The sequence below is a fragment of the Macaca thibetana genome, chromosome 20 (assembly GCF_024542745.1).
Source record: "Macaca thibetana thibetana isolate TM-01 chromosome 20, ASM2454274v1, whole genome shotgun sequence".
In the NCBI taxonomy this organism is placed as follows: domain Eukaryota; kingdom Metazoa; phylum Chordata; class Mammalia; order Primates; family Cercopithecidae; genus Macaca; species Macaca thibetana.
This window is the reverse complement of record NC_065597.1, coordinates 73,578,353-73,601,633: the sequence shown is the minus strand read 5'-3', so window position 1 is coordinate 73,601,633 and position 23,281 is coordinate 73,578,353. Positions and strand designations below refer to the sequence as shown.

The following is a 23,281-nucleotide window of genomic DNA, read 5'->3' as shown; positions in this document are numbered from 1 at the left end:
GTGCAGCTGTGAGCTCGCTTCTTCTGAGTTATCTGGTGTGCTGCTGTGCAGTTGTCCGTACCATGTGCTTAGGTTCTGTTAATGTCGGCAGGGTTGGGCAGTGAAGTGCCCTCGTTCTTCATGATTCTGGCATCTGAGTCTTCTCTCTTTCTCCCTGGTCAGTCTAGCTAAGGCTGCTCAACTGTGTTGACCCTTCCCGAGAGCCAGCCTTTGGTGGGCACCTTTCCCTCTGGCTGCAGTACTGGAGAGTGGCCCTGGGCGTGGTGCCGAGGCCCAGGCTCCATTCCCAGTACTCCCGGGTCCCCAGCCCCAGCCCACCTTGCTCCGGGACATCCGGAAGAGAAAGAGGACGGCCAGGTAGATGGGATAGACAATCACGCTGGACACCAGGCCAACAGCAATTGTGTCGACACTCAGCGGGCGCAGCCTGGACACACGCCCCGCGCTGTGTGGGGGAGAGGAGACCACACAGGTGAGGCTGAGGGGCAGGAAGGGCTGGGCAGGAAGAGGCTGTCCCGACCCCTATGGCACCCACCTGTAGGTAGAGTCTCCAACAGCCCCGTACCACACGGCGTTGGCGCCCAGGAAGAGGCAGATGAGGACGACACAGCAGGTGGCCCTCTGGATGCGGGTGAAGCGGCTGCGAGGTGGCCGGTCCCATATGGAGAGCCAGATGTGCTTGTCAAAGAAGCCGCGCTGCAGCTCAGCCACCAGCAGGCGCCGGAAGCGCAACAGGGCTGCGTCGCCTGGGGGCAGGGAGGGCCCAGCTGCAGGAGGCCGTGAGGCAGGACCACCCCGCCCAACCTCCCACACAGCAGGAACATGGAACCAGGCCTTACTCGCCACCAGCACCTCCTTCTCCACCAGGCCCCCGTTGGCCTCCGTCTCCACCGACAGCCAGTCATTGACCAGGAAGAAGGCGCTGCGGGCTGTCTGCAGGTCCCTGACGATGACGTGCTGCAGGAACCAGGCGGGGCTGAGCCCTGCAGAGGTGCGGGAGGGAGGTCAGGCTCGCAGGGCACCCCAATGCGGGGGCAGATAGGCAGAGCTCCGCAGGGTCCGCACAGACCTTTGTTGTCGTGCCACACTCGGATCTTCCACACGCTGCCCAGGCTGTGCGGGGTGGCGATCTGGAAGATGTCCAGGCTGTTGCGGTGGAAGGCTCTGTCACCGTCCAGGTGCCGGTGGCCGCTCCGGCTGTCCACCCCATACAGCATAATACCCACGTGGGCCGTGGTACCTGGGGAGCAAGAGGGAGGGGTGGGAGGCTCAGTCTGCTGCCCAACACGTGTGGCATCCCAGGCAAGTTGTCCCAGCTTTGGCCTCTGTGCACTCAAGATGCCACATGGGCAGTCCCGGCTTTACACGGCTCTGCCACACATGAGGGGCTGCGGTTACTGCAGGTTGTCCAATAAACAGCAAGGCCGCAAGGACATAATTAAATTACACGGAGAGAACTGTAACTTGTGACATGCAAACACGGCTGCACACATCTCAGTCCACACCACAACCAGTGACCCCCCCTGCACACCCGTCCACGCCTGTCACACCACAACCAGTGACCCGCACCACATACCCGTCCCTCACTTCATGCACAGACTACAAAGCATGAAGCCCTGTCCCCTCCTTCTCTCCCAGTGACAGACCCAGGTGACAGTTTTTTTTCTTTTTTTTTTTTTTGAGACAGAGTCTTGCTCTGTCGCCCAGGCTGGAGTGCAGCGGTGTGATCTCAGCTCACTGCAAGCTCCACCTCCCGGGTTCACACCATTCTCCTGCCTCAGTCTCCTGAGGACCTGGGACTACAGGCGCCCGCCACCACGCCCAGATGATGTTTTGTATTTTTTAGTAGAAACAGGCTTTCACTGTGTTAGCCAGGATGGTCTCGATCTCCTGACCTTGTGATCTGCCCGCCTCGGCCTCCCAAAGTGCTGGGATTACAGGCGTGAGCCACCGTGCCCGGCTAACAGTTTTAAAAAGTAGGTAATCAAAACAAAGAACTGGCCAACGAAGATGAAACCACAGCACTGACATAAAAAATGGGAACACAGCTGGGTGTGGTGGCTCATGCCTGTCATCCCAGCACTTTGGCAGGCCGAGGCAGGCGGATCACCTGAGGTCAGGAGTTTGAGACCAGCCTGGCTGACACGGTGAAAAATTAGCTGAGTGTGGTGGCGGGTGCCTGTAGTCCCAGCTACTCAGGAGGCTGAGGCAGGGGAATCGCTTAAACCCAGGAACTGGAAGTTGCAGTGAGCCAAGATCACGCCACTGCATTCCAGCCTGGACAACAGAGCAAGACTCCATCTCCAAAAAAAACAAAAACAAACAAAAACAAAAAGGTTATTGAAGAAACAGCCACGGGGAGGCTCTCTGTCTGAGAGACGAGCTATGCAGTCAGGATCGTGGGTAGACGCAGTCTCCTGCAGTGGTAGCAATGCTCACCTCTGCACAGGCTGAGCTCATGTCACTTGTGGGGCCACGCTGCTATGCAAAACGTAGGCTGCCCACCCTGACTGACTGGCACCTACTTCCAGCTAGGAGCTGTCCTAGTTCTCAGGGACAGTGAGTGCCCATGAGGTCATTCCCAGGATTAACACATGAGCCCTTCACACAGCACTGCAAAAACTGCCTTGTTCTGACGCCTGCGACGAGACTCACTCCCAGAGGGTGCAACCCGCACAGCCAGTGAGAGCAGGGGAGGCCCTGCCACCCCGCTGCGCTCTCTCTCACCTGAGCCCCGGCCCCAGCCTGTCTTGACGAGGATCTCGTACTTGAAACGGCCCCGCTGCCCACAGAAGGGGATGGCGCGGCCTCGGCTGGCATCCAGCTGGTCCAGCTTGTGCAGGATGGCGGCCATGACTGCGTAGGTCACCAGGCACACAGCGCATGTCAGCATGACGATGTAGTTTACACCCGCTGTCGGCTCCTGTGAGGACACAGCCGCCAGGCCCAGGAGGTCACGTGCACGCGGCGCCTTCTCGAGATAGAGCTGAGCCCACCCAGGCCCTCCTCAACCCTGCGAAGGCTCCCAGGAGCACGGGGCCACTCACAGGAAAGACGAAGTGGACATGGCTTGGGGGCACGAAGAGGCTGGCACCGAAGGCGGTGAGGTGGCGGGTGAGGCAGACGGCCTGGTGGGGTGAGGTCTCCTCCAGGGGCAACAGCCCCTCTGTCCGCCACACCATGTTCTCCTCGCTGAAGTACTGGCACAGGGACGTGTACAGGCCCACGGACACCTTCAACGCTGACCAGCGGAAGTGGCTGGTGAGGTTCAGATGGTAACTCCCCGCCTGGTCTCCAGTCCTGGGCGAGGAAGGGGCAGTGGAACTGAGCCCAGGCTCCGCCAGGTCAGATGTCAGGGGCCCAGAGTCCATACCCGGTCCAGTTCCCTCACTGCTTGCTGTTCCCATAGGGCCAGCAACCCGGGCAAAGCTGACCCATGACGCCCTGCCCTGCCAGGCCAGCCCACAGAGCTCACCCCGGGGCAATGAAGAAGGTATAGGGCCGGTGGTCGGCACCCTCCAGTGACTCTGGGCGGATCCTCCTGCTGGCTGAGCAGTTGTGCTCATTGGGCCGGGGCTCTGAGTGCAGGTAGACTGCCAGGTAGGGCTCAGGTTCCTCAGACAGGTAGCGGCCTGGGGGCAGCACATGCAGGTCAGACGCCCACCAGGAAGCTCAACCACCCGGGGGACACCCGCGACAGCCCTCCTGAGTCCGCCTGCTGCCATGGGCCTGAAAGGCCACAGGAGCCTCTGCGCCAGAGCTGGCACCTGCTTCTCCGTGGCCCCCAGCAGTCCACGAAGCAGAGAGCAGATTTCACCAGAAACACCCAGGCAGGCACTATGAGAAATGCCTTCCCCTCAAGAACGAGGCCAGGGGGCCGCGTGCGCCCCGCCCGCTGCACGCACCGTCCAGCAGCGTATAGTTGAGCTGCAGGTGCAGCCCGGCCGCAGGGTTGCTGCTGTCCAGGGTGACCACAGCACTGACGGAGGCCTGGGGCTGGACCACAACGGAGTCGGCGGAGCTGCGGTGGCCCCTGGCAGCCCAGTCTGAGTTGTTGGGCACCTTCACAGTGATGGCGCGCTCTGAGGCCAGCCGCTCAATGGGGATCTGGGCCCCGGCCTGTGTCTGGAACGCCATTGAGGCCACTTTGGTGGAGACGGTGTAGTTGCTGATATAGCCGAAGGGAAAGGGATTGGAGTCCACCAGAAAGATGAGCTGCACCACGTCGCTGAGGTTGGCCAGGGCCCCGCTGAAGGCCTCGGGGATGGAGAAGTGGCAGCCAGGCCCTGGGGCACCGCCATAGCACAGGAGGCTCCGCGGGTCTGAGCGCTTGCCCTGGGCCACAATCTCCTCACCCGCCAGCGTCAGGGGCTCCTCGTTGAGGACGCGGGAGCGCATGAGGATGCGCATGAGGGCGGAGGTCAGGTTGTAGGCCTGGGACGCCACCATCCGTGATGGTGACTCGGCCCCTAACTCTGAGGGCTGTGGCCCCCACACGTCCGAGCTGGCCAGGTGGATGAGGTCGCCTGCAGACAGGTGTAAGGTCAGTGCAGGGAGAGGGAGGCAGAGGGTGGGGGCAGGCAGAAAGGGGAGCCGGAAAATGGGGGCTAGGAGAAAGGGCGAGCCAGAGGGTGGGGGCTGGGAAAAAGGGGGAACCTGACGGGGCAGAGAGGGAGGTGCAGGCAGAAGGGGGTAGCTGGAGAGAGGGTGGGGGATGGGGAGAGGGAAGGGGATAGGGATGAGGATGAGGGTGAGGGAGATGATAGGGAGAGGGAGGAAGAAGGAAGGAAAAGGGTAGAGGGAGGAGAAAGGGGAGAGGGAGGAGCAGGGACAAAGGGAGGGAAAGGGGGATAAGGGAAATGGAATGGACAAGGGGAGGGGGAGGATGGGGGAATAAAGAAAGGGGAGAGAGATGGAAAAAAGGGATGGGATAGGGAAGGGGAAGGGGGAGGAGAATGGGAATTGGGGAGGGGGATGAGGATAGGAATCAGGGAAAGGGGAGGGGGACAAAGATGGGATGGGGCGAGGGCGAGGTGGTTGGGGGGAGGAGGGAGGCGGAGAAAAGGGTGGTGTGGGGCGGAGAAAAGGGTGGTGTGGGGCGGAGAGATGGTGTGGGACAGCGTGGGGCACAGGCAGCGGCACCTGTGATGTTGAGGATGCTGTCTCCGATGGCGGTGGGCGTCACGGTGCCTGCAGTGGTCTCTGCCTGCAGGATGCGCATCATGGCCTCCAGCTTGTGCAGCGTCTGCTTCAGGCATGAGCGGCATACGAGCTCCCTGCTGGGACCCTGTGTGGAGCCGACAGTGTCCAGCCCCGCTCCTAGGCCCACTCCTTGCACACACCCTCCTCTCTACGTGTGTCCTCACCTGGCTCCTACCCCCAGCCCTGCAGCTGGAGAGCCCGCCTGACTGGACCCCCACAGCCTCCCCGCTAAGCATCTTCTGGGGCTCCACCTGACCCAGGGCTTCTACTCGGGGCCCACGTGATGCAGCCCACCGGCCACACAGGGCACCTCTTCACACGAGTCAGAGAAAAGGGGGAGAGGGGAGGAGGGGAGGGCACAGAGCAGCATCTTCCCAGCCCCTCCCCACAACTGGGCCCCTCTTTACACCCTGGGTCCCCTGAAAGGCACCCTGGGTTCATGCAGGACAGCAGAACGGCTGAGGCTACTGAGGCAGGTCAGAGACCAAGAAAGGTCACGGCAGGAAGGAGCCCAGGCTGGGAGGCTCAGCTCCTCGGCCAAGCTGCCCGTCCACCCTGGTGGGCTGAACCCAGTGCCCTGGCAGGCATGTGGGGTGGGGTGGGCACGCGGGGCCGTCCTACCATGGACTGGGCCAGTGCAGCAGCGATCTGCTGGATGTCATCCACAGTGTGGACCCGCAGGGACACCAGGGTCTGCGTGACGTTCTTGCGTATCTGGGCTCGGCGCTGCCGCTCGTGCTCGGGCTCTGCCGCCACATCCAGGGCCTGCTCATACTGGGGCAGGCAAGGGGCACAGCAAGCTGTCAGCAGGGCAGGAGGCCAGCAGGAGGCCAGCATGTACCCACCACTCCTGGGGTGCAGTTATGCGCTGGGTGCTGTGTCATGTGGGCACTGACCCATGACACTGAGCTGTTTCTTCATGGACAAAACAGGGTAAACACAGAGGCCGTCCTGGGAGCAGGGGGCGCGTTGTGGAAAGCAGGCACAGGGGAGGGTGGCTGCTGAGAGCAGAGGGTACTGCTTCAGGGTCACTGGGATTTGTCTGTGGGGCCCGGGGTGAGCCCTCCGCAAGGCTCCAGGCAGGGGTACAGGTCTTGGTCCCCAGCATGCGTGCGGCAGATACGAGGTTCCCTCCCAGGCTGCACTCACCTCATTCAGCACAGTGACCAGGGCCAGGGAGTACTCGATGACATGTTGGGGGTCGGCCTGCCGCAGCAGCCCTGGGAGCACACTGGCCGTGAGCCCATGCAGCCAGACTGTAAGCCCCGTTGTGCCGCCGCTGGGCTCTGGGAGGGCGATGGCCAGAGACCTGCGAGTGGAGGGGGGTAGTGAGCAGGTGGCAGTCTCAGGGGCGCCCTCCCACGGCCTGGCTCACCTGTTGAGGGCGACCACAGCGGCTCCCAGCTGGTCCTGCACCACCACGGCCAGGCCCACCTCGAAGTGTGGCCTGAAACCCGGGGGCAGCACGGCTCCGTAGCTGGAGAGGCTGCCCTTGTAGACACAGAACTCCTCACAGTGGCCCTGGCGACAGCGCCGCAGCAGCAGGGCATACACCAGTGGGGCGCCGGCATCCTCCGCGTCATGCCAGCCTGAGGGACCCCACAGCATCACGGGAGGGCTCCGCAGCATCACAGAGTCGGGGAATCCCACCGCGCCCCCCACGCAGGCCTGCACTCACCTGTGCATTCGAAGTGCACCTTGGTGGTGAGGGCGTGCACGTTGCCCAGCGGGAAGAGGCGGCACGAGCCCCCCAACGGCGGGCGGTTGGGGGACAGGCGGATGGAGGCACAGCCCTCCTCTTCGCCAGAGTGGCCCAGCACCGTGAGCGTGAAGGTGTATCCCTCGCCGTCCCGCAGCACGCCCCGCCGCAGCACCAGACGCATGCCTGCGCTGCCCGTGGAGGTGGTGGTCTCATCCAGCACCAGCGTCTTGTTGCTGAAGGTACGTGCCGCCCAGCGCTGCAGGCAGGAGGGGTGGTGAGGGGGCGGAACCCTCTGCCCTGTCAGCCCCGCTTCTGCCTGCAGGTCCCACCCCCTCGGCCATGGGACCCACCCCCACCCCGCACACGCCCTGGGCAACACTCACCCCTCGCTTGGAGCCACTGCTGCAGTTGAGGCAGCGGCCCTCCAGGTACACGTAGGAGCTGCGGCTCACTTCGTACACAGCCTGTGCCTTGCAGGACACGCACTCCAAGGACACAATGGGCACCTGACCACGCCGGATCAGCACCTGGGGATGGAGTGGGGTGACCTCCGACACAGGTCTCCTTGGCCTGCTGGAAGGTCTGGGGGACCCGTGGAAGATGCTGCTCCCAAACTCCAGGTTTCCCAGGGGCCTGGCCACCGCCTGTGAGCTCAGCCCCTCCCAGGATACTCATCCGGTTTTCCACCTCCCAACCCGGGTGGCGGAAGGGCGTACATAGGACAGAGGACGTCAGGGTGTGTGTTCTGGCGTCCTGGACCCAGCTGGAGCCTGGCAACAGGCAGGCAATGCTGAGGACCCCTGAGGGGTGCATGTGGGAAGGGACGTACATATGGGCGTGAGGACCACAGTTCCCACGCAGGCCTGACTCACAGATTCCTGCAGCCCTGGGCCGGGGCCTGGGTCAGGAGGCTGAGTCGGGATGGAACCTGCTCCCACGCCCTCCCCTCAGACGACCCCTCTGGGCAGGCTCCCAATCAGGCCAGCTGAAGAAAGCAGGGCCTGGGGAACAGACATCTGCTCTGGAGCACCAGCAGGCCCCACCTGACAGCAGCAGGAGCGGCTGCCATGGGCTCAGGGTCACCAAGCCTCCCGGCTGGTCCAGAGAGAGGAGCATGAGGGTGAGAACCGGCCCACTGCATCCAGGAACAGGGACATCGGCTGGGGACAGTGGCTGCCTCCGGGGTGGGAAGGGGCTCTTTGGTTGGTGGTGTTGGGGGACTGTGTGGCTTTTACCAATTACTAGAGCGTGTGTAGCTTGAAGATTGTACATGGAGCTGTGATAGGTTTGGAAAGAAGTAAAGCAGAAGCAGGCTGTTGTGTTAAATAGAATTTGTATCAAAAACAAAGTTAGGGGAGAGCGTATGGCCTCTGCGAGCACTAAAATACAGAAAACAGCGGATGAGCAGGGATGCTGGGCTGTCTGAGGCGTGTGACCGAGGGGCGGGCGGCACCTACTGTCTGGTTGGTGGCCTCCTCCTTGCGGCCGGCCTTCCACACGGTGAGGCTGAAGGTGTACTCCACACCAGCTGCCAGCCGTTCCCGTGGAATGGTGACCACGCTGCTCCCGCGTGGCCCGAAGTTCAGGGCACACCCACCAGCCTCCCTCTGCAGGCCAAGAACAAGGGGCAGCGCGGCATGAGAGCCCCACCCAGCCTCAAAGCAGAGCCCAGCCCAAGGGACAGCTCGGGAGATCCTCTCCCCATGCTGGGATGGGGCCCGCCAGGCACTGAGGACGGGCCAGCCCTGGTGGTGTGATGGGTGTTCTCTGGGCTTGTGGGCATGGGTGTGTGAAGGGCAGGGAGGACGGCCCTGCAACGCACTGACCTGTGTCGAAGCCACACAGGCCCAGTGGAAACTGAGTGGTGTCTGGTCGCCATCCTCCAGGTTGGGGTCGTAGGACTCGCTCCCATCCAGCACCAGGTCCTGTGTGTCTGACCACACGCGGTACGAGCCACCCTCAATGATGGGCACCAGGCGCTCAGGGGCCACCGTCACGTTGGCCTGGATGCTCCGTGCCAGTGGCGTGTCCCCAAATGACACGACAAACACAAAGCAGTAGTGCCCCACAGGCAGCGCCAGCCGTGGCAGCACCAGCTGAGGCCGGCTCACGTCCACGCCAGGCAAGGCCACACGGGTTGGGCGCCCCGGCCGCTGGCAGCTGGCAGTGCGGTACACCTCCCAGCGGTACTCGGTCTGGTAGGTGACGCAGTCACGCAGGTCAACGTGGGCCTCCAGGTAGTTGCGCTGTGAGCGCCGCATCAGCACCTGCAGGGGCAGGACCACGTCCACCTCTGGCTCCCGGCACGCCAGCACCTGGACAGTCACCGTGGCCTGCGCCACGAAGAAGCTCACGAGGTTGGAAGCGTTCACCTGCACGCGGTAGTCCCCGGGCCTCAGGTAGCAGTGCTCGGCCCGGGGCTCATCTGTGTCCTGCCCCGGGGCCCCGTCCCCAAAGTCCCAGTGGTAGGCCACACGCCGGGGGCTGGGGCTGGTGGCAGCCTCAAACCACGCCGAGCGGTTGGTGAAGCAGGGGCCGCTCCGCAGGGCCACATACTGGACGGCGTCCTGGACCTCCAGCACCAGCGTGCGGTTCTCGCTGCCCAGAGCATTGAAGGCGCGCACCTGGATCTCCAACAGCCCCGCAGCCACGGGCGTGTAGGTGACGTCGCGGCCCGACAAGATGACCAGCGAGTCGCCCTGGACCTTCTGCAGCGAGAAGTACCAGGCGTAGGCGACCCGAGAACCGCGCTGCACACGGGCTGTGAAATTCCTCTCGGTGCCTGTGGCGATGCCAGGCTCACAGCAGTTGGGCACCTGCAGCCCACTCACAGCCTCCAGCACCACGATGCGCACCTGCGCCTGGGCCCAGCTCACGTGGTTTTCACCCTGCACGCTCACCACGTGGTCTCCGACACGGGGGAAGCTGTGGGAGAAACGGGGCCCGGGGAGCACCGCCGGGCTGGCCCCACCGACCTGCAGGCGGAAGGTGACGGCTGAGCCAGCAGCCAGCAGGATCTGAAAATGGACGAGCTGCCCGGGCGCCACCACCTTGCTGCTGGCCCACAGCACCAGGCCCATGATGGGCTCCTCCACCGTGAGGTTGTGTGTGGCTGAGACCCAGCTGACTGCATTGGAGGCGTTGAGCTGGACAGAGAAAGTGCCAGCATCCGGGAAGACCATGGTGACGTGAGGGCCACGCTTGCTGCTGCTGCCGGGTACAGCCCAACACCAGCTCACATTGGTGCCTGTGGCCAGCTGCCCCCAGAAGGGCACAGAGGACCCAGCCGCCACGAAGCTGCCTCCCGACTCACCGGCCCTGATGCTGAGGCCACTCACAGGCACCTGCACACCCACTTCCACGGTGGCGCTGGCTGAGCCCAGCGGGTTCCCTGCCGTGACAGTGACCAAGTGCAGGCCGGGCGTGGGGAAGCTGTGGGTGGTAAATGGCTCAGGGGTCTCCCAGCTCAACCCCTCCTCTAAGGACCAAGTGTACAGGACACCACTGCCACCAGCCAACTTGGCACTGAGGGTGACGCTTGTGTTGACGGCAGCTGGGTTCGGGGAGGCGGTCACCATCAGCCACCCCACAGGCTCCACGAAGTCCACAGTGCAGTCGGCCCAGGCGCTGCCCAGCATGTTGGTGGCCCGCAGCTGCACGTGGTAGGTGCCAGCCTCGAGTGCGGTGAGCAAGAAGCCTTTGCCGCTGCCGGCCAGGGCCGGGCCCCTATCCCACCAAGCGGTCCAGCTGTAGGAGATGTTGGTGCCATCCCTGACCACAGCCTGTAGCTGTGCCGTGTGGTTGGTGGGAAAGGAGCTGCCACAGCCCACTACCTGCAGCCCCTCTATGAGCTGCAGGACGTAGACGAAGATGCTGTCCTGGGCAGAGCCCACCTCGTTCTCAGCCGTGACGATGATACTGAAGGTGCCCACGGAGCGGAAGGTGTAAGAGATGGTAGGGCCCCCAGGGATGGGTGTGCAGCGGTCACAGAGCACCCAGGAATAGCGCACATCACTGCCGGCCTCCAGCGAGGTGCTGAAGCTCACGCTCCCATTCAGGGGCACCACCGTGCGGCTGGCGTTGACAACCAACCCCCGCACACGCCGCTTCACTGTCACATTGAGCCAGGCCTCGCTGCGGCTCACATCATTCCAGCCGGCCACCCTGACGGTGAAGTCGCCTATGCTGTTGTAAGCGTGGGTGACCTCCGGACCCTCCAGCCGCCCACCATCCCCCAGATCCCACAGGTAGCTGGCGGGGCGCCCACGGCCGACCGCAGAGAACAGGTACGGCTGCTGCAGCTCCAGCACGAGGGAGCTGTTGACCTTGATGTCCGTGACCACCACAGGCTCCTGCACCTCCACCAGGGCTGAGTCATTGGCAGCAGAGACGTTGTTGGACGCGGTGACTGTCACAAGATAGGAGCCTGGGTCTCGGTAGGTGAATGTCACCTCGGGGCCCCCAGCACGGGCGGGGGCGGCTTCCTCGGTGCCAAAGTCCCAGGCGTACCGGTAGGGGAATGGGGGCCAGACACAGGCCACGAGCCGGACCTCGTCCCCGAGCTGCACAAACTGCCTCTCTGGCTGCAGGGTGACGTTGCCCACCTCCGGCTCCACGCAGATGCTGGTGAAGTAATGCGCCTTGTTCGCGCGGCTCGACAGCACGAGCGCCAGGGGGAACGTGCCGCTCCGCGTGAAGTTGTGCGTCACCGTAGGGCGCCCCCACACGGTTGTGTTGGAGGAGCCGTCCCCAAAGGTCCAGTCAAAGAGGTAGTGGGCCGGGTTCCCAGTGACGTAGGCCGTGAGCCGCGCGTCGGCCTGTGTGGGGATGCAGGCGGCGGGCTCGATGCGCAGCACCTCCAGGACGAAGACCAGCACGTGCAGGCTCTGGGCCAGGCGGCCGGCAGGGCTGGCCGCACCCACGGTCACTGTACAGTTCTGCGCCCGCAGGTACACATGCTCCACTGTGTCCTCGGGGCCCGACAGCACGGTGCCGTCCCCCATGTCGAAGGTCCACGTGATGTCATCGCCAGTCTGCACCGCAGCGCTGACCACCACGGGGGCTCCCTGCTCCACGGCCAGGCTCATGTTCACGCTGAGCCCGCGGAGCTCCTCAAAAACACGCACATCCGCCTGGGCCAGCGCGCTGCTCACTGTGTTGTTGACCTCCAGGTGCACGCGGTAGGTGCCCCTCGAGGCGTAGGTGTGGTTGGCAGTCGGCTGGCTCTGGGTCAGGACAGGGGAGCTGTCTCCGAAGTCCCACGTGTAAAGAACACCTCCAGGTGAGGGCAGCGGGTGCGGGTAGAAGGTGATGGGCCGGCCGGCCACCAGGACACTGTCGCTCACACCCACAGCCATGGAGGGCAGGGCCGCGCGCACGCTCACAGGCACCTGCTGCGTCAGGTTCTCGAAGGCATTGGACGTCAGCACGGTCAGGATGTACTCACCTGTGGGGATAGGCCCAAGTGGGGCGGCCGTGGCACCCCCACCCGCTCCCTACCCGCTTGGCAGAAGCTCCCGCCTGAGGAGCCCAGGGTGAACGGCTACACCTGCGGCCCAGCCCTAAGGGTCCCAGGCTCCCAGGCCACGTGCAGGATGGAGCACAGGTGCGGCAGCACTGAGAGCTGCCAGGTGAGGACAGTGCCACCTCCAAGTGCAGCTGCTCTCAGGGCAGCAGAGCAACAAGAGCTAGGCCCAGGGGGCAGTTCAGGGGGCCCAGCTTCCCCGTCCACTCCCCCCGATGCCTGGCCCCTTCCTCACCCCAGTAAGAGCCTAAGCCATCAGCCCAGGTGGAGTCACAGTGAGGGCTGCTGGGGAGGAAGGGGGGCTGCTGGGGAGGAAGGGGGGCTGCTGGGGAGGAAGGGGGGCAGCTTGACTGGGGGGTTGGGAGGTGCCCATGCTCAGGGCCTGAAAGGCAGCAGCCCCCTCACCCCCTCATCCCTCACCTGGGGCAGCGTAGGTGTGCGTGACATTGTGCTCCACCAGCACCTGGGCCACTGAGGGGTCTGGAACCGGGAAGGACTCGTTGTACGGAGGATGGAACTGGCGGAGGGCCTGCTCCCCATCCCCAAAGGTCCACCTGCCAGGGCGGTGGGAGGCAGTGAGTGGACCAGGACAGGGGTGCGCGGTGGCAGGGCAGGGGTGCTTGGGACCCAGCCAAGGCTCCACCCTGCAGTCATGCCCTGGGCCTCTGTTCAGGGCCCACCAGGCTGGGCTGAGGCCTCTCCCCGCTCCCGTGCAGCCTCAGGGCTCCTGTGCACCCAGCACCTCCCAACAGACGGAAACCGAGGCTCAGAAAAGCAGCCCCCTGGCGTGGGGTCCCTCAGCTGAGACTGGGGCTGGGACAAGAGCCTGGTGCCCACCCCCCAACCGGCCCCCGAGTCACTCACAGGAAGGCCACCTCCACAGCCGAGTCCACCAGCACGCCTGCCGTCAGTGCCAGCGTGGCATTGGGGGGCAGCACGGCCGGCACTGTGGAGACCCACAGGCCCTGCATCCTGTTCATCCGCTCCACGGTGACATTGTAGTTCACAGTGACGTTGCTCACATGGTTGGAGGCCGTCAGCTGCAGGGACAGGCGTCAGTGGGCACAGGCGGCAGGTGAGAGGCCCGGCCCTGCTTGGCGTCCCTCCCTCCACTCACCCACAGCCACGGCAGCGTCCTCAGGCAGCATAAAGCAGAGCAGAAAGCAGAGGTGAAGGTGAAGCCCGCCCCAACCCCATCAGGCCCCCCCATCCCCTCCCCTCCCCACGCCCCCGCCTATCCCTTCCCCACACCCCTGCCGCATCCCCTCCCCTCCCCATCTCCTCCCTTCCCCTCACACCCCCCGCCCCATCCCCTCCCCTCCCCATCTCCTCCCTTCCCCTCACACCCCCGCCCCATCCCCTCCCCTCCCCACCCCCCCGCCCCACCTACTGAGAGCTTGAAGACCGCTGCGCTCTGATAAATGACATTGAAGACTACGTTCTGGAAGGTCAGGGACTGCTTGTCGTTGATGGTCCACCGGAAGACCACGTCCGAGCCGGCCTCCACCACGGGGCTGTACCTCTGCGGGGGGACTAGTGTCAGCCTGGACTCTGTGGAGGACCGCTCTGCCCTTGGCCTGTCGCCTCCTGGACACACCTCCCATTGGGCTGGAGAGTCCCACGCAGGGCACAGAGCGGAGGAGGTGCCCGGGGCTCTGCATGCCATGGGAGCCAAGCCTGGGCGGGGGCACTGACTATCCGGCTCTCCAACCAGCCACATTGTACTACTGATGCCTCAACCTCTCTGTGCCCCGGTTTCCCCATCTGTAAAGCAGACCTAGTACCAGCTACAAAGAGTCCCCCTCTCTCTGAGTCCTCTCAGACCCTCCTGGGGCTCCTGCCCCACCTCCTCAGCCAGAGAGCTCGGAGCAATGAGGGGAGACACACGGGCCTCACAGGGACAGGACCCACATCGGCTGACAGAACCCAGGACAGGCTGCACAGGTCATGCCAGGGCCATCAGAAACGGCCCCTCCCAAGGCCCCTGGTGCAGCGGCAGGCACCCACAGGACGGAGACAGCCCTGTCCCGCATGTGCCCAGCATGGTAGCACCGCAGGCAGCCCGCAGTTTCCCATCAGAGGTTCAGTCTTCACCTCAAAAGCCACTCGCTTTAGCCAGGCGAGAACACAGCAGAGGGTGTGACAGACTCACGGGGGTTCGCGTGAGGTCAGGGGGCGGAGTTTTAAATTCATTTCATGAAATGAGACTGTGGAATGTGTTAGCGGAGCCGCTGTCCGGGCTGTGACTTTCCAGGAATTTAGAGCCCACCAGCTAGCCTGAGGAGCCAGCCAGCAGGACCTGCCCAGGGCTGACGTCCCCAGTAACTGGGCTGCCGCTCTCACTAGGAAGCCAGGCCTTGCGCCCTGTGTGGGCACCCTGTCTGTGGGCACCTGCCTGGGGGCTGGCGGCAGAGCCTCAGCCGTACTCACCACTAGGACTCCCTGCAGCACACGAGCCTCAGGGCTGGGCGTGGCACGGAGGCCACAGATGGGCTCCTCCGCCGTCACCCGCAGACTGAGGTTGGCCTGGCTGGCACTGTTTTCCGCCACAATCTCCACCACGTGCTCCCCCTCACTGAGCCACGGCAGTGCTACCACTGAGAACTGGGTATCGTTGGTCTCCCAGGGGCAGCCGGGCAGAAGGGTGGCCACCAGGGCAGGGCAGGCAGCCTCAAAGCGGGTGCTGACATTGCCCCCAGGCCAGCGAGCCGTGGCCGTGGCGTTGGCACCAGAGTCCACCTGGAGCACCAAGGCCGAGCCATTGGTGGGCACGTAGAGGTGGCCATTGTGGGGGGCAGGGTAGATGACCCGCAGCCCAGCCACTGGGGAGACCACGTTGAAGCTGCAGGACAGGTTATGCCTGGACACGCCATTGCCCACCTCTGCCCGGACCTCATAGCGCCCAGGCAGCCGCAGCCCAGGGTTGGGCCGCAGGCCCAGCAGCACGGTGAGCTGTTCCGTGGCTGCAAGCAGCCGCAGGGCACAGGCAGGGCAGGCCCGAGTGCCCTCCAGCTGGGCTGGCAAGTGGGGCAGCCAGGCCGAGGCGTTGGCAGAGAGGTACAGGGCCTGGGGGCCAGGGTGGCCGGGAGCCGGCGAGCAGTGCAGGAGGGCGCCAGGGCCAGCGTCGTGCTGCAAGCCAACGAGGTCACCAGGGAGCATGAGGACATCCTGGCCATGGAGGGTGACCTGTGGCAAGGGAGGCAGGGCTGCATCACGTCCTCATGGTCATGGCCCGTGGACCCCTGCACAAGGGAGGAGGGGGGACAAGCAGGGCTCCCCACTTCATCAGCCAGGCCTCAGGGAACTCCCCACGGAGCTCATGACAGGGACAAGCAGGACAGCTACGGACAGGGGGACACACGGGGAGAGGACACAGGCCAAGATCTGGCAGGCAGAAAAGAGCAGCTGTGCCAGGAGAGGGGACAAGGAAGCACAGCACGTGCCAAGAGCCCAGGCGAGAGCTTCTCCCATTGGGAAAGGGGCAAGAGCACTGCAGAGGTCGGAGGTTGGAGGTCAGAGGTTGGAAGTGGCAGGGACATGGGAGTAGCCTGCAGGCTGGGTGTGTCTGGTGAGCAGACCCAGACCTTGGGCAGCAGACAGGAAGGTGGCCTGAGGAGATGCAGGGGACAGACTCAGGTCAGGGCCACACACCGAGTACTGTGCGGGGGGCCCCGCAGGAACGGAGAAGAGGAACTCTCTCCATAGCGCATAGAGGGCCCCGGGCAGCCCTGGCCCTGACGTGCAGCCATTGGCCTGGGGATGGCAGGAGGCGTCCAGCGGCACGCAGACATTGGCTGCAGGGCACCAGCGTCCCCCTGGCATGCACTCGGGGACCAGCTGGGTCCTGTTGTCCGGGGACCTGCTCTCAGGCTCGCTGCCGTTCTCTGGGGTCCCTGCGAGGAAGGGAGGGTTGTTGGGGCCCTGATTCGCCCACAGGCCACCGTCAGAGATGCCCACCTGCCTGCACCGGCAAGCCTGGCTTTGCTGTGAGAACAGGTCTCCCCGCCTGGGCAGCACTCCCAGCCCAGTGCTGTGTCCCTGCCTCCAGCCACCCGACTGACCCAGGCCGGCCCCCAGGCAGGCCCGACCCGATCCATCCCTGGGACACCTGGAACGAGCTGGTGTCTCTGGAACCCCAGCTCTGTCCACCAGAGACAGGGGACCGCTCTGGTGGCCACGGGACCAGCAGACGTGAGAGCTCAAAGAGGCCACCCCGAGCCCTGCGGTGCCCACCACCCCAGAGTCCCACCTGCCGTGCTGAGGAGCCGGTACACCTGCAGTCGCAGCTGGGCAGGCCGCCGGAGCTCCTGGGTCCCAAATTCGGCTGTGGTGAGGAAGGCTTCATGGCTCAGACTCAGGCCCGGGAATACCATGACCTGGAGGGTAGGGGGCCGCCTCAGCTCCACAAACTCCACCCCAGCCTGAGGCCCAGACTCCCCTGACCCAAACTTCCCCAGAAAGAGGAGAAGGAAGGGAAGTGAGCCTTCAGACCCCCACATGCCATGCTCCTGTCGCTCACGAGGAAGACTCCGATGGAAACTGTCCATGGGCAGCAGGACCCCTGACCTGCCTTTCAGGAATAACTCGCAAACACTCAGAGAAAAGGCCTGGGGGTAACGTGAGTCAACACTTTCCTCTCTGCACTCTGGGTTTTCCCAACCATCTTCACTAGGCCCAAGCAGCATTAAGGCCCCCAAGATTTTTAGCGAGGCCCACAGTGGGCAGGGCAGGCAAGGCCTCCAGGGGCAAGCAGGAGAGTGGGTTCTAGAACGCAGAGGGCCAACTACCTCCACGGGCTCGTGTGGGGCTGAGAGGCCATCCTGCGGTGTCAGAGGCGTCAGGGGTCCCTGCAGGTCCCCACTGGGTGCTCCCACGAGGAGGTTCTCGGCATCCTGCACTGGGCCTGGGGTGGTGAGTGCGCAGTGAGGCGTCAGGCCAGGGCCCAGGACACCAGGGCCAACAGACTGGTGACTGAGCAGCCCGAGAGCTCCCACCAGCTCCTCCACCTCCACCGTGGGCCCTCGGCAGACCCCTAACCATAGCCAGTGTCTCAGGACCCCCGCCTGGCCCCTGCACACCTCCAGGCCGCAGTTCGCAGACGTAGCTGTGTGGCGCTGAGCACAGGTCGGTGTTGCACCACCCGGTAGGCCCGAGCCGGACGCAGTGCTCAGCTGTGGCTGGGTGTGGCTCCCCGGGCAGCCAGTTCTGGCAGCTCTCCAGGCTGAAGGCCTCGCCCTGCGGCGCCAGGCCCGTCTCCGCCCCCTGCACAGTCGAGAAGCCGATCCACACGTCCAGGCTCCTGTGGGCGAGTGTGGGATGGCAGGGGGCTCAGGGCACTCCTCCATCCTCCTACCCTCACAGTAGCCCGTCCAGAGCCCCATCACTGTCCCCCTTTCCAGATGCGGAAACTGAGGCTCAGAGCCCAGAGAGCAAGGCCCACCAGCCCAGGCTCACAGCAGCACCCACCCATGGGGCCTGTGGGCACCGGCAGGGATCTCCGTGCAGGCCACCTCCCATGTGGCGTGCCCCAGGAGGGTCCAGAGGCTGTCCCCAGCTCACGTCAGCCTCTGTATCTGCAGAGCTGACGCAACGGCCCTGCCGGCCGGCGCCATCTCCTCACCAGGGCCGGCCCAGCTCCCGTCTGTCTCCACCTAAGCCTCCCCAGCCGCGGGCTCTGCCCCAGTGTTTTGGAGATCCCCCAACCTCTGGCCCCTCAGGGGTGGGGACAGGCACCTGGTAACCCGGGAGACCAGGAAGCGCTGCACGGCGGGACTGTCCACCATGGCCAGGGCGGCCCCAGCCCAGGCCCGGCACTGCTCCTGTGCCTGCAGCCAGGCTGCCTTCTCCACCACCAGGCGGTAGCAGTGCCCGTTGCCAGGGAAGATCTCCGTGTCCGAGGGGCAAAGCGGGTGCACCACTGGAGACCGGTGGGAATGAGAGTGTCAATGGTCAGTGTGGGCCTAAGATGGGGGTACCAGGCTCTGCCCCACCCAGATGGCCCTGGGGAGGAAGGGGAGGTGGGCAGGAGGCACTCACCTCGGGCCAGCTCCTCACCCAGGGCCACGATGCTGTAGGCAGCCTCCAGGCCTGAACCGCCACGGTTCTGGATGCTGAGTTTGAGGCTCTCGTCACTCTGCACCGAGGACGGGCACACGAGCTCCAGGGCAGCAGGTGCCGCTTCCACCTGCACGTTTGTCCCCAGCAGGGCTGAGCCGACCCCCAGGGCCACCACAGCCGTCACATGATAGCGCCCAGGCAGCACATAGCGGTGCGAGGCAGCCGGGCCAGCGGCAACCACCTCGGGGGAGCCATCTCCGAAGTCCCAGCGTGTGGCAGTGACAGGGAGCGGGGCAGCGATGTGGAAGGCTGCTAGCTGGCCAGAGGCCAGGGGTCCATGGGGCCCCACCAGGGCAGCCCCTGGGGAGGCAGGGAAGACATGCTGGAGGAGGGTTGGGCCCCCACAGTCGGGCGCAGGAGGCGGCGGGGGGCCAGAGCAGAAGGACAGGCAGGCGAAGGAGGCACTGGAGGGCTGGGCTGCCCCACACAGGCACCAGCCCTGCTCCGAGAGGGCCGCAAGGCCCTGGCCAGTGGAGAAGCAGAAAGCACTGCAGGCCTCTGGCTGAAGTAGGCCTTCGTGGGCAGCTGAAAAGGCCACTGCTGCCACAGTGCCTGAGCTGTTGTCAGGGAGGCAGGCGATATACTCCTCACCTAGAAGAGGCAGCCGCTAGACCCTGGGTTCCCCTCCTCCTGGCTCCACCCCATGCCCCCCATCCACCCGCCACACTCACAGGCTCCCATGCTGCTCTCTTGGGCCGGAGGCCCTCCCAGGTGTCTGCAGGGCCCAGATTCCACCTGGCTGGGAGCAACAGAGCTGGCCCCACCCACTAGCACTCACCACAGTCACTGTCCAGCAAGGGGATGCCGAGCAGAGGCTGGCCAGCCAGGGAGCCAGGCCCAGCACACGTGGCCGCCTCGGGCTGCACCACCCGCACTTGCTGCTCCTCTGCCCATCGCGGCAGCCACGCCAGGCCACAGTCACACTCAAACGGGTTCCCACTCAGGTTTCTGCAAGGCAGGGGCAGGAGTTGGGGACCAGGTCTGGTGGGAAGGGTCTACACCAGCCCCTCACCAGCAACCAGGCCCTGGAGCCACACTGACAGCACCGCCTCCCCTGCCCCAACCAAGCCGGCCCTGGGGGGCTCCAAGCAGGCAGTGAACTGCCCCCAGGATCTGGTCTCAAGCCTGGAATGGGACACAGACCAACTGGGAGGACAGAAGGGATGCTGGGGGCCTGGGGTCCAGCCACTGACACCCACCCAAAGAACCACAACTTACATTTCACTTAAATTAAATAAATTAGCAAATATTCCTTCTTCTAGCGTAGAAATCTTGTTGTTGCTTATATCCCTGGAAGAGAGGGGGGATTCGGCAAAGCTGATGGAAGCCCCCACAGCCGAGCAGCAAGAGGCGGTGCCGCCGGCCCATCTGGGATGAACCCTGCATGCTGGCGAGGCTGGGGGACACTCACAGCTCTGACAGTTGCGAGAGGTTCGCCAGGAGCCCGACGTCCAGCGCCCGGAGCAAGTTATGGGAGACGTCTCTGAGGAGTGAGTGGCAGTGGGTCAGGGCCAGAGCCCCTAGTAGGCCAGGCCATCCCTGGGCCCACCCCACACACTTTTAGCACCCCCAAGCTATGGCCTCCCACCCTTGAGCTCCCCACTCCCTGAGGTCAGGAGGGGTCTTTCTGATGGAAGACCCAAATGAACGCTCATCTGGGGAAACCAAGCCAGGAGAGGCCTGGGGGCCTCAGCCCTCTGTACCCATCTCAGCCCTATGCCGAGTGCCACACAGACCTGTCCGCCCAGGGCCAGGATGCGCACAGACCCCCAACCCATCCCATGCAGGGCCAAGGTCCTGCAATTTCCTGTCCACAGTCGCCCCCAAGAGCCAAGGCCCCCTGTCCCTGTCCCCTGTCCACAGACCCTCCATAGAGCCAAGGACTCCCATCTCCTGTCCACAGTCCCCCCCAGAGCCAAGGCCTCCCAACCCTGTCCACAGCCCCTACACAGACCCGAGGGCCCCCCATCTCCTGCTCCTAACCCAGCAGGGTGGTTCCACTGTGGGACCACAACCAGGTATGAATGTGTGAGAAGCAGGCTCACTACCAGGCTACCAGGGAGCACAGGGAGCAGGCACCATCTTGAGGCATAAACCCAGGAGAAACGAGACATCCAAGATGGCCGGGCACGGGGGCGCACGCCGGTAACCCAGCACCGTGGGAGCTGAGACGGGAGGATCACTTGAGCCCAGGATTTAGAAACTACCCTGGGCAACACAGTGAGACCCCATATCTACAAAAAATACGTATCAGCCAGGCATGGTGGCATGCGCCTGGGGTCCCAAACACTCGGGAGGCGGAGGTGAGACAAATCGCTTGAGCCCAGAGAGGTCAAGGCTGCAGTGAGCTGAGATCGCATCACTGTACCACAGCCTGGGTGAAAGGGCGAGACTCTACCTCAAAAATAAATAAATAATAAATAACTAAAACATCAAAGACCAGCAGACCTAACTCCATCTAAAATACACAACTTCTACACAAAATATAAATAAAATCAGAAAACAAACTACAAGCTGAGAAAAGCACTAGCAACTTAGATGACATATTGAAGGCCAAAAATACTCTCCCAACACAGCTAAGAACGAAAAAGTCAACTATTCCAGTTAAAAAGAAGAAAAGGAATTTGGGTGTGGTGGCTTATGCCTGTAATCCCAGTGCTTTGGGAGGCAGAGTAGGGAGGACTGCTTGAGGCCAGGAGTTTGAGACCAGGCTGGGCAGCATAGCAAGACCCCATCTCTACAATGAAAAAAAAAGAATCAGCCAGGCATGGTGGTGTGTAGTTGTAGTTCCAACTACTTGGGGGGCTGAGGCGGGAGGATCGCTTGAGCCAGGGAGGTCGAGGCTGCAGTGAGCTCTGATTGTGCCACTGCAGTCCAGTCTGGGTGACAGAGCAAGACCCGGTCTTGAAAGAAAAAGAAAAAAAAGGCCGGGCGCGGTGGCTCACGCCTGTAATCCCAGCACTTTGGGAGGCCGAGGCGGGCGGATCACAAGGTCAGGAGATCGAGACCACGGTGAAACCCCGTCTCTACTAAAAATACAAAAAATGAGCCGGGCGCGGTGGCAGGCGCCTGTAGTCCCAGCTACTCAGGAGGCTGAGGCAGGAGAATGGCGTAAACCCAGGAGGCGGAGCTTGCAGTGAGCCGAGATCGCGCCACTGCACTCCAGCCTGGGCGACAGAGCGAGACTCCGTCTCAAAAAAAAAAAAAAGCACTTTGGGAGGCCGAGACGGGCGGATCACGAGGTCAGGAGTTCGAGACCATCCTGGCTAACACGGTGAAACCCCGTCTCTACTAAAAAATACAAAAAACTAGCCAGGCGAGGTGGCGGGCGCCTGTAGTCCCAGCTACTCGGGAGGCTGAGGCAGGAGAATGGCGTAAAAACCCGGGAGGCAGAGCTTGCAGTGAGCTGATATCCGGCCACTGCACTCCAGCCTGGGCGACACAGCAAGACGCCGTCTCAAAAAAAAAAAAAAAAAAAAAAAAAAAAAAAAGAAAAAAAAGAGGTCGGGCACGGTGGCTCACGCCTGTAATCCCAGCACTTTGGGAGGCTGAGGTGGGTGGATCACGAGATCGAGAGATCGAGACCATCCTGGCCAACAGGGTGAAACCCCATCTCTACTAAAAATACAAAAATTAGCCGCGCGTGGTGGTGGGGGCCTGTAGTCCCAGCCACTCGGGAGGCTGAGGCAGGAGAATCACATGAACCCCAGAGGCAGAGCTTGCAGTGAGCCAAGATCACACCACTGCACTCCAGCCTGGGCGACAGAGCGAGACTCCATCTCAAAAAAAAAAAAAAAAGAAAAGAAAACAAGAAAAGAAAGGAAAGAAAGGGAGGACAGAGAGAGAGAAGAGAAGGGGAAGGGGAAGGAGAAAGGGAAGGGGAAGGGGAAGGGGAAGGGGCTGGGTGCAGTGGCTTCTGCCGGTAATCCCAACACTTTGGGAGGCTGAGGGGGGTGGATCACGAGATCAAGAGATCAAGACCATCCTGGCCAACAGGGTGAAACCCGGTCTCTACTAAAAATACAAAAATTAGATGGGCATGGTGGTTGGCGCCTGTAGTCCCAGCCACTCGGGAGGCTGAGGCAGGAGAATCACGTGAACCCGGGAGGCCGAGGTTGCAGTGAGCCGAGATCACACCACTGCACTCCAGCCTGGGCGAAAGAGAGAGACTCCGTCTCAAAAAAAAAAAAGAAAAGAAAAGAAAACAAGAAAAGAAAGGAAATAAACGGAGGACAGAGAGAAGAGAAGGAAAAGGGGAAGGGGAAGGAGCCAGGTGCGGTGGCTCCCACCCGTAATCCCAGCACTTTGAGAGGCTAAGGCAGGCGGATCACCTGAGGTCAGGAGTTCAAGACCAGACTGACCAACATGGAGACACCCCATCTTTACTAAAAATACAGAATTAGCTGGGTGTGGTGGTGGGCACCTGTAATCCCAGCTACTCGGGAGGCTGAGGCAGGAGAATCACTTGAACCCAGGAGGCAGAGGTTGCAGTGAGCTGAGATTGTGCCACTGCACTCCAACACTCCATCCTGAGCAATAAGAGTGAAGCTCCATCTCAAAAAAAAAAAAAAAAAAAAAGAAAAGAAAAAGAAAAAAGGAGGGAGGGAGGAAAAAAAGGAAAACTCAAAAAAAAACAAAAAAAAAAAAAAAAAAAAAAAAAAGGCAATGAAAAGAAGCACAATTGGTCACAGCTGTGGGAAAGACAGTCCATGTCAGTAGTCAGTGGAGAAAAAGCA

The 23,281-nt window shown here is 62.8% G+C and overlaps 2 protein-coding genes across 7 annotated transcripts in view; one reads left to right on the top strand and one right to left on the bottom strand.

Annotated features, from left to right (window-relative positions):
- Positions 1-23,281, bottom strand: part of PKD1 (polycystin 1, transient receptor potential channel interacting) — a 48,340-nt gene that overhangs the window by 11,159 nt on the left and 13,900 nt on the right. For all 6 annotated transcript variants that reach the window (XM_050774135.1, XM_050774136.1, XM_050774133.1 and 3 more), the window contains exons 2-30: positions 19,957-20,028; positions 19,764-19,835; positions 19,324-19,493; positions 18,465-19,136; positions 18,162-18,345; positions 17,507-17,727; positions 17,216-17,331; positions 16,678-16,804; positions 16,080-16,321; positions 14,859-15,614; positions 13,819-13,950; positions 13,293-13,468; positions 12,849-12,982; positions 8,731-12,350; positions 8,362-8,511; positions 7,288-7,431; positions 6,881-7,160; positions 6,578-6,791; positions 6,352-6,511; positions 5,824-5,976; positions 5,143-5,287; positions 3,906-4,526; positions 3,476-3,632; positions 3,048-3,300; positions 2,728-2,923; positions 1,070-1,240; positions 840-983; positions 536-746; positions 319-445 (exon numbers count right to left, since the gene is read on the bottom strand). In XM_050774135.1, the coding sequence (XP_050630092.1) occupies positions 319-445; positions 536-746; positions 840-983; positions 1,070-1,240; positions 2,728-2,923; positions 3,048-3,300; positions 3,476-3,632; positions 3,906-4,526; positions 5,143-5,287; positions 5,824-5,976; positions 6,352-6,511; positions 6,578-6,791; positions 6,881-7,160; positions 7,288-7,431; positions 8,362-8,511; positions 8,731-12,350; positions 12,849-12,982; positions 13,293-13,468; positions 13,819-13,950; positions 14,859-15,614; positions 16,080-16,321; positions 16,678-16,804; positions 17,216-17,331; positions 17,507-17,727; positions 18,162-18,345; positions 18,465-19,136; positions 19,324-19,493; positions 19,764-19,835; positions 19,957-20,028 (9,820 nt within the window). The remainder of the gene's footprint in view (positions 1-318; positions 446-535; positions 747-839; positions 984-1,069; positions 1,241-2,727; positions 2,924-3,047; positions 3,301-3,475; positions 3,633-3,905; positions 4,527-5,142; positions 5,288-5,823; positions 5,977-6,351; positions 6,512-6,577; positions 6,792-6,880; positions 7,161-7,287; positions 7,432-8,361; positions 8,512-8,730; positions 12,351-12,848; positions 12,983-13,292; positions 13,469-13,818; positions 13,951-14,858; positions 15,615-16,079; positions 16,322-16,677; positions 16,805-17,215; positions 17,332-17,506; positions 17,728-18,161; positions 18,346-18,464; positions 19,137-19,323; positions 19,494-19,763; positions 19,836-19,956; positions 20,029-23,281) is intronic.
- Positions 14,595-23,281, top strand: part of TRAF7 (TNF receptor associated factor 7) — a 66,360-nt gene continuing 57,673 nt past the window's right edge. The window contains exon 1 of the mRNA XM_050774296.1: positions 14,595-14,604. The gene's annotated coding sequence lies outside the window, so the exon portion shown is untranslated. The remainder of the gene's footprint in view (positions 14,605-23,281) is intronic.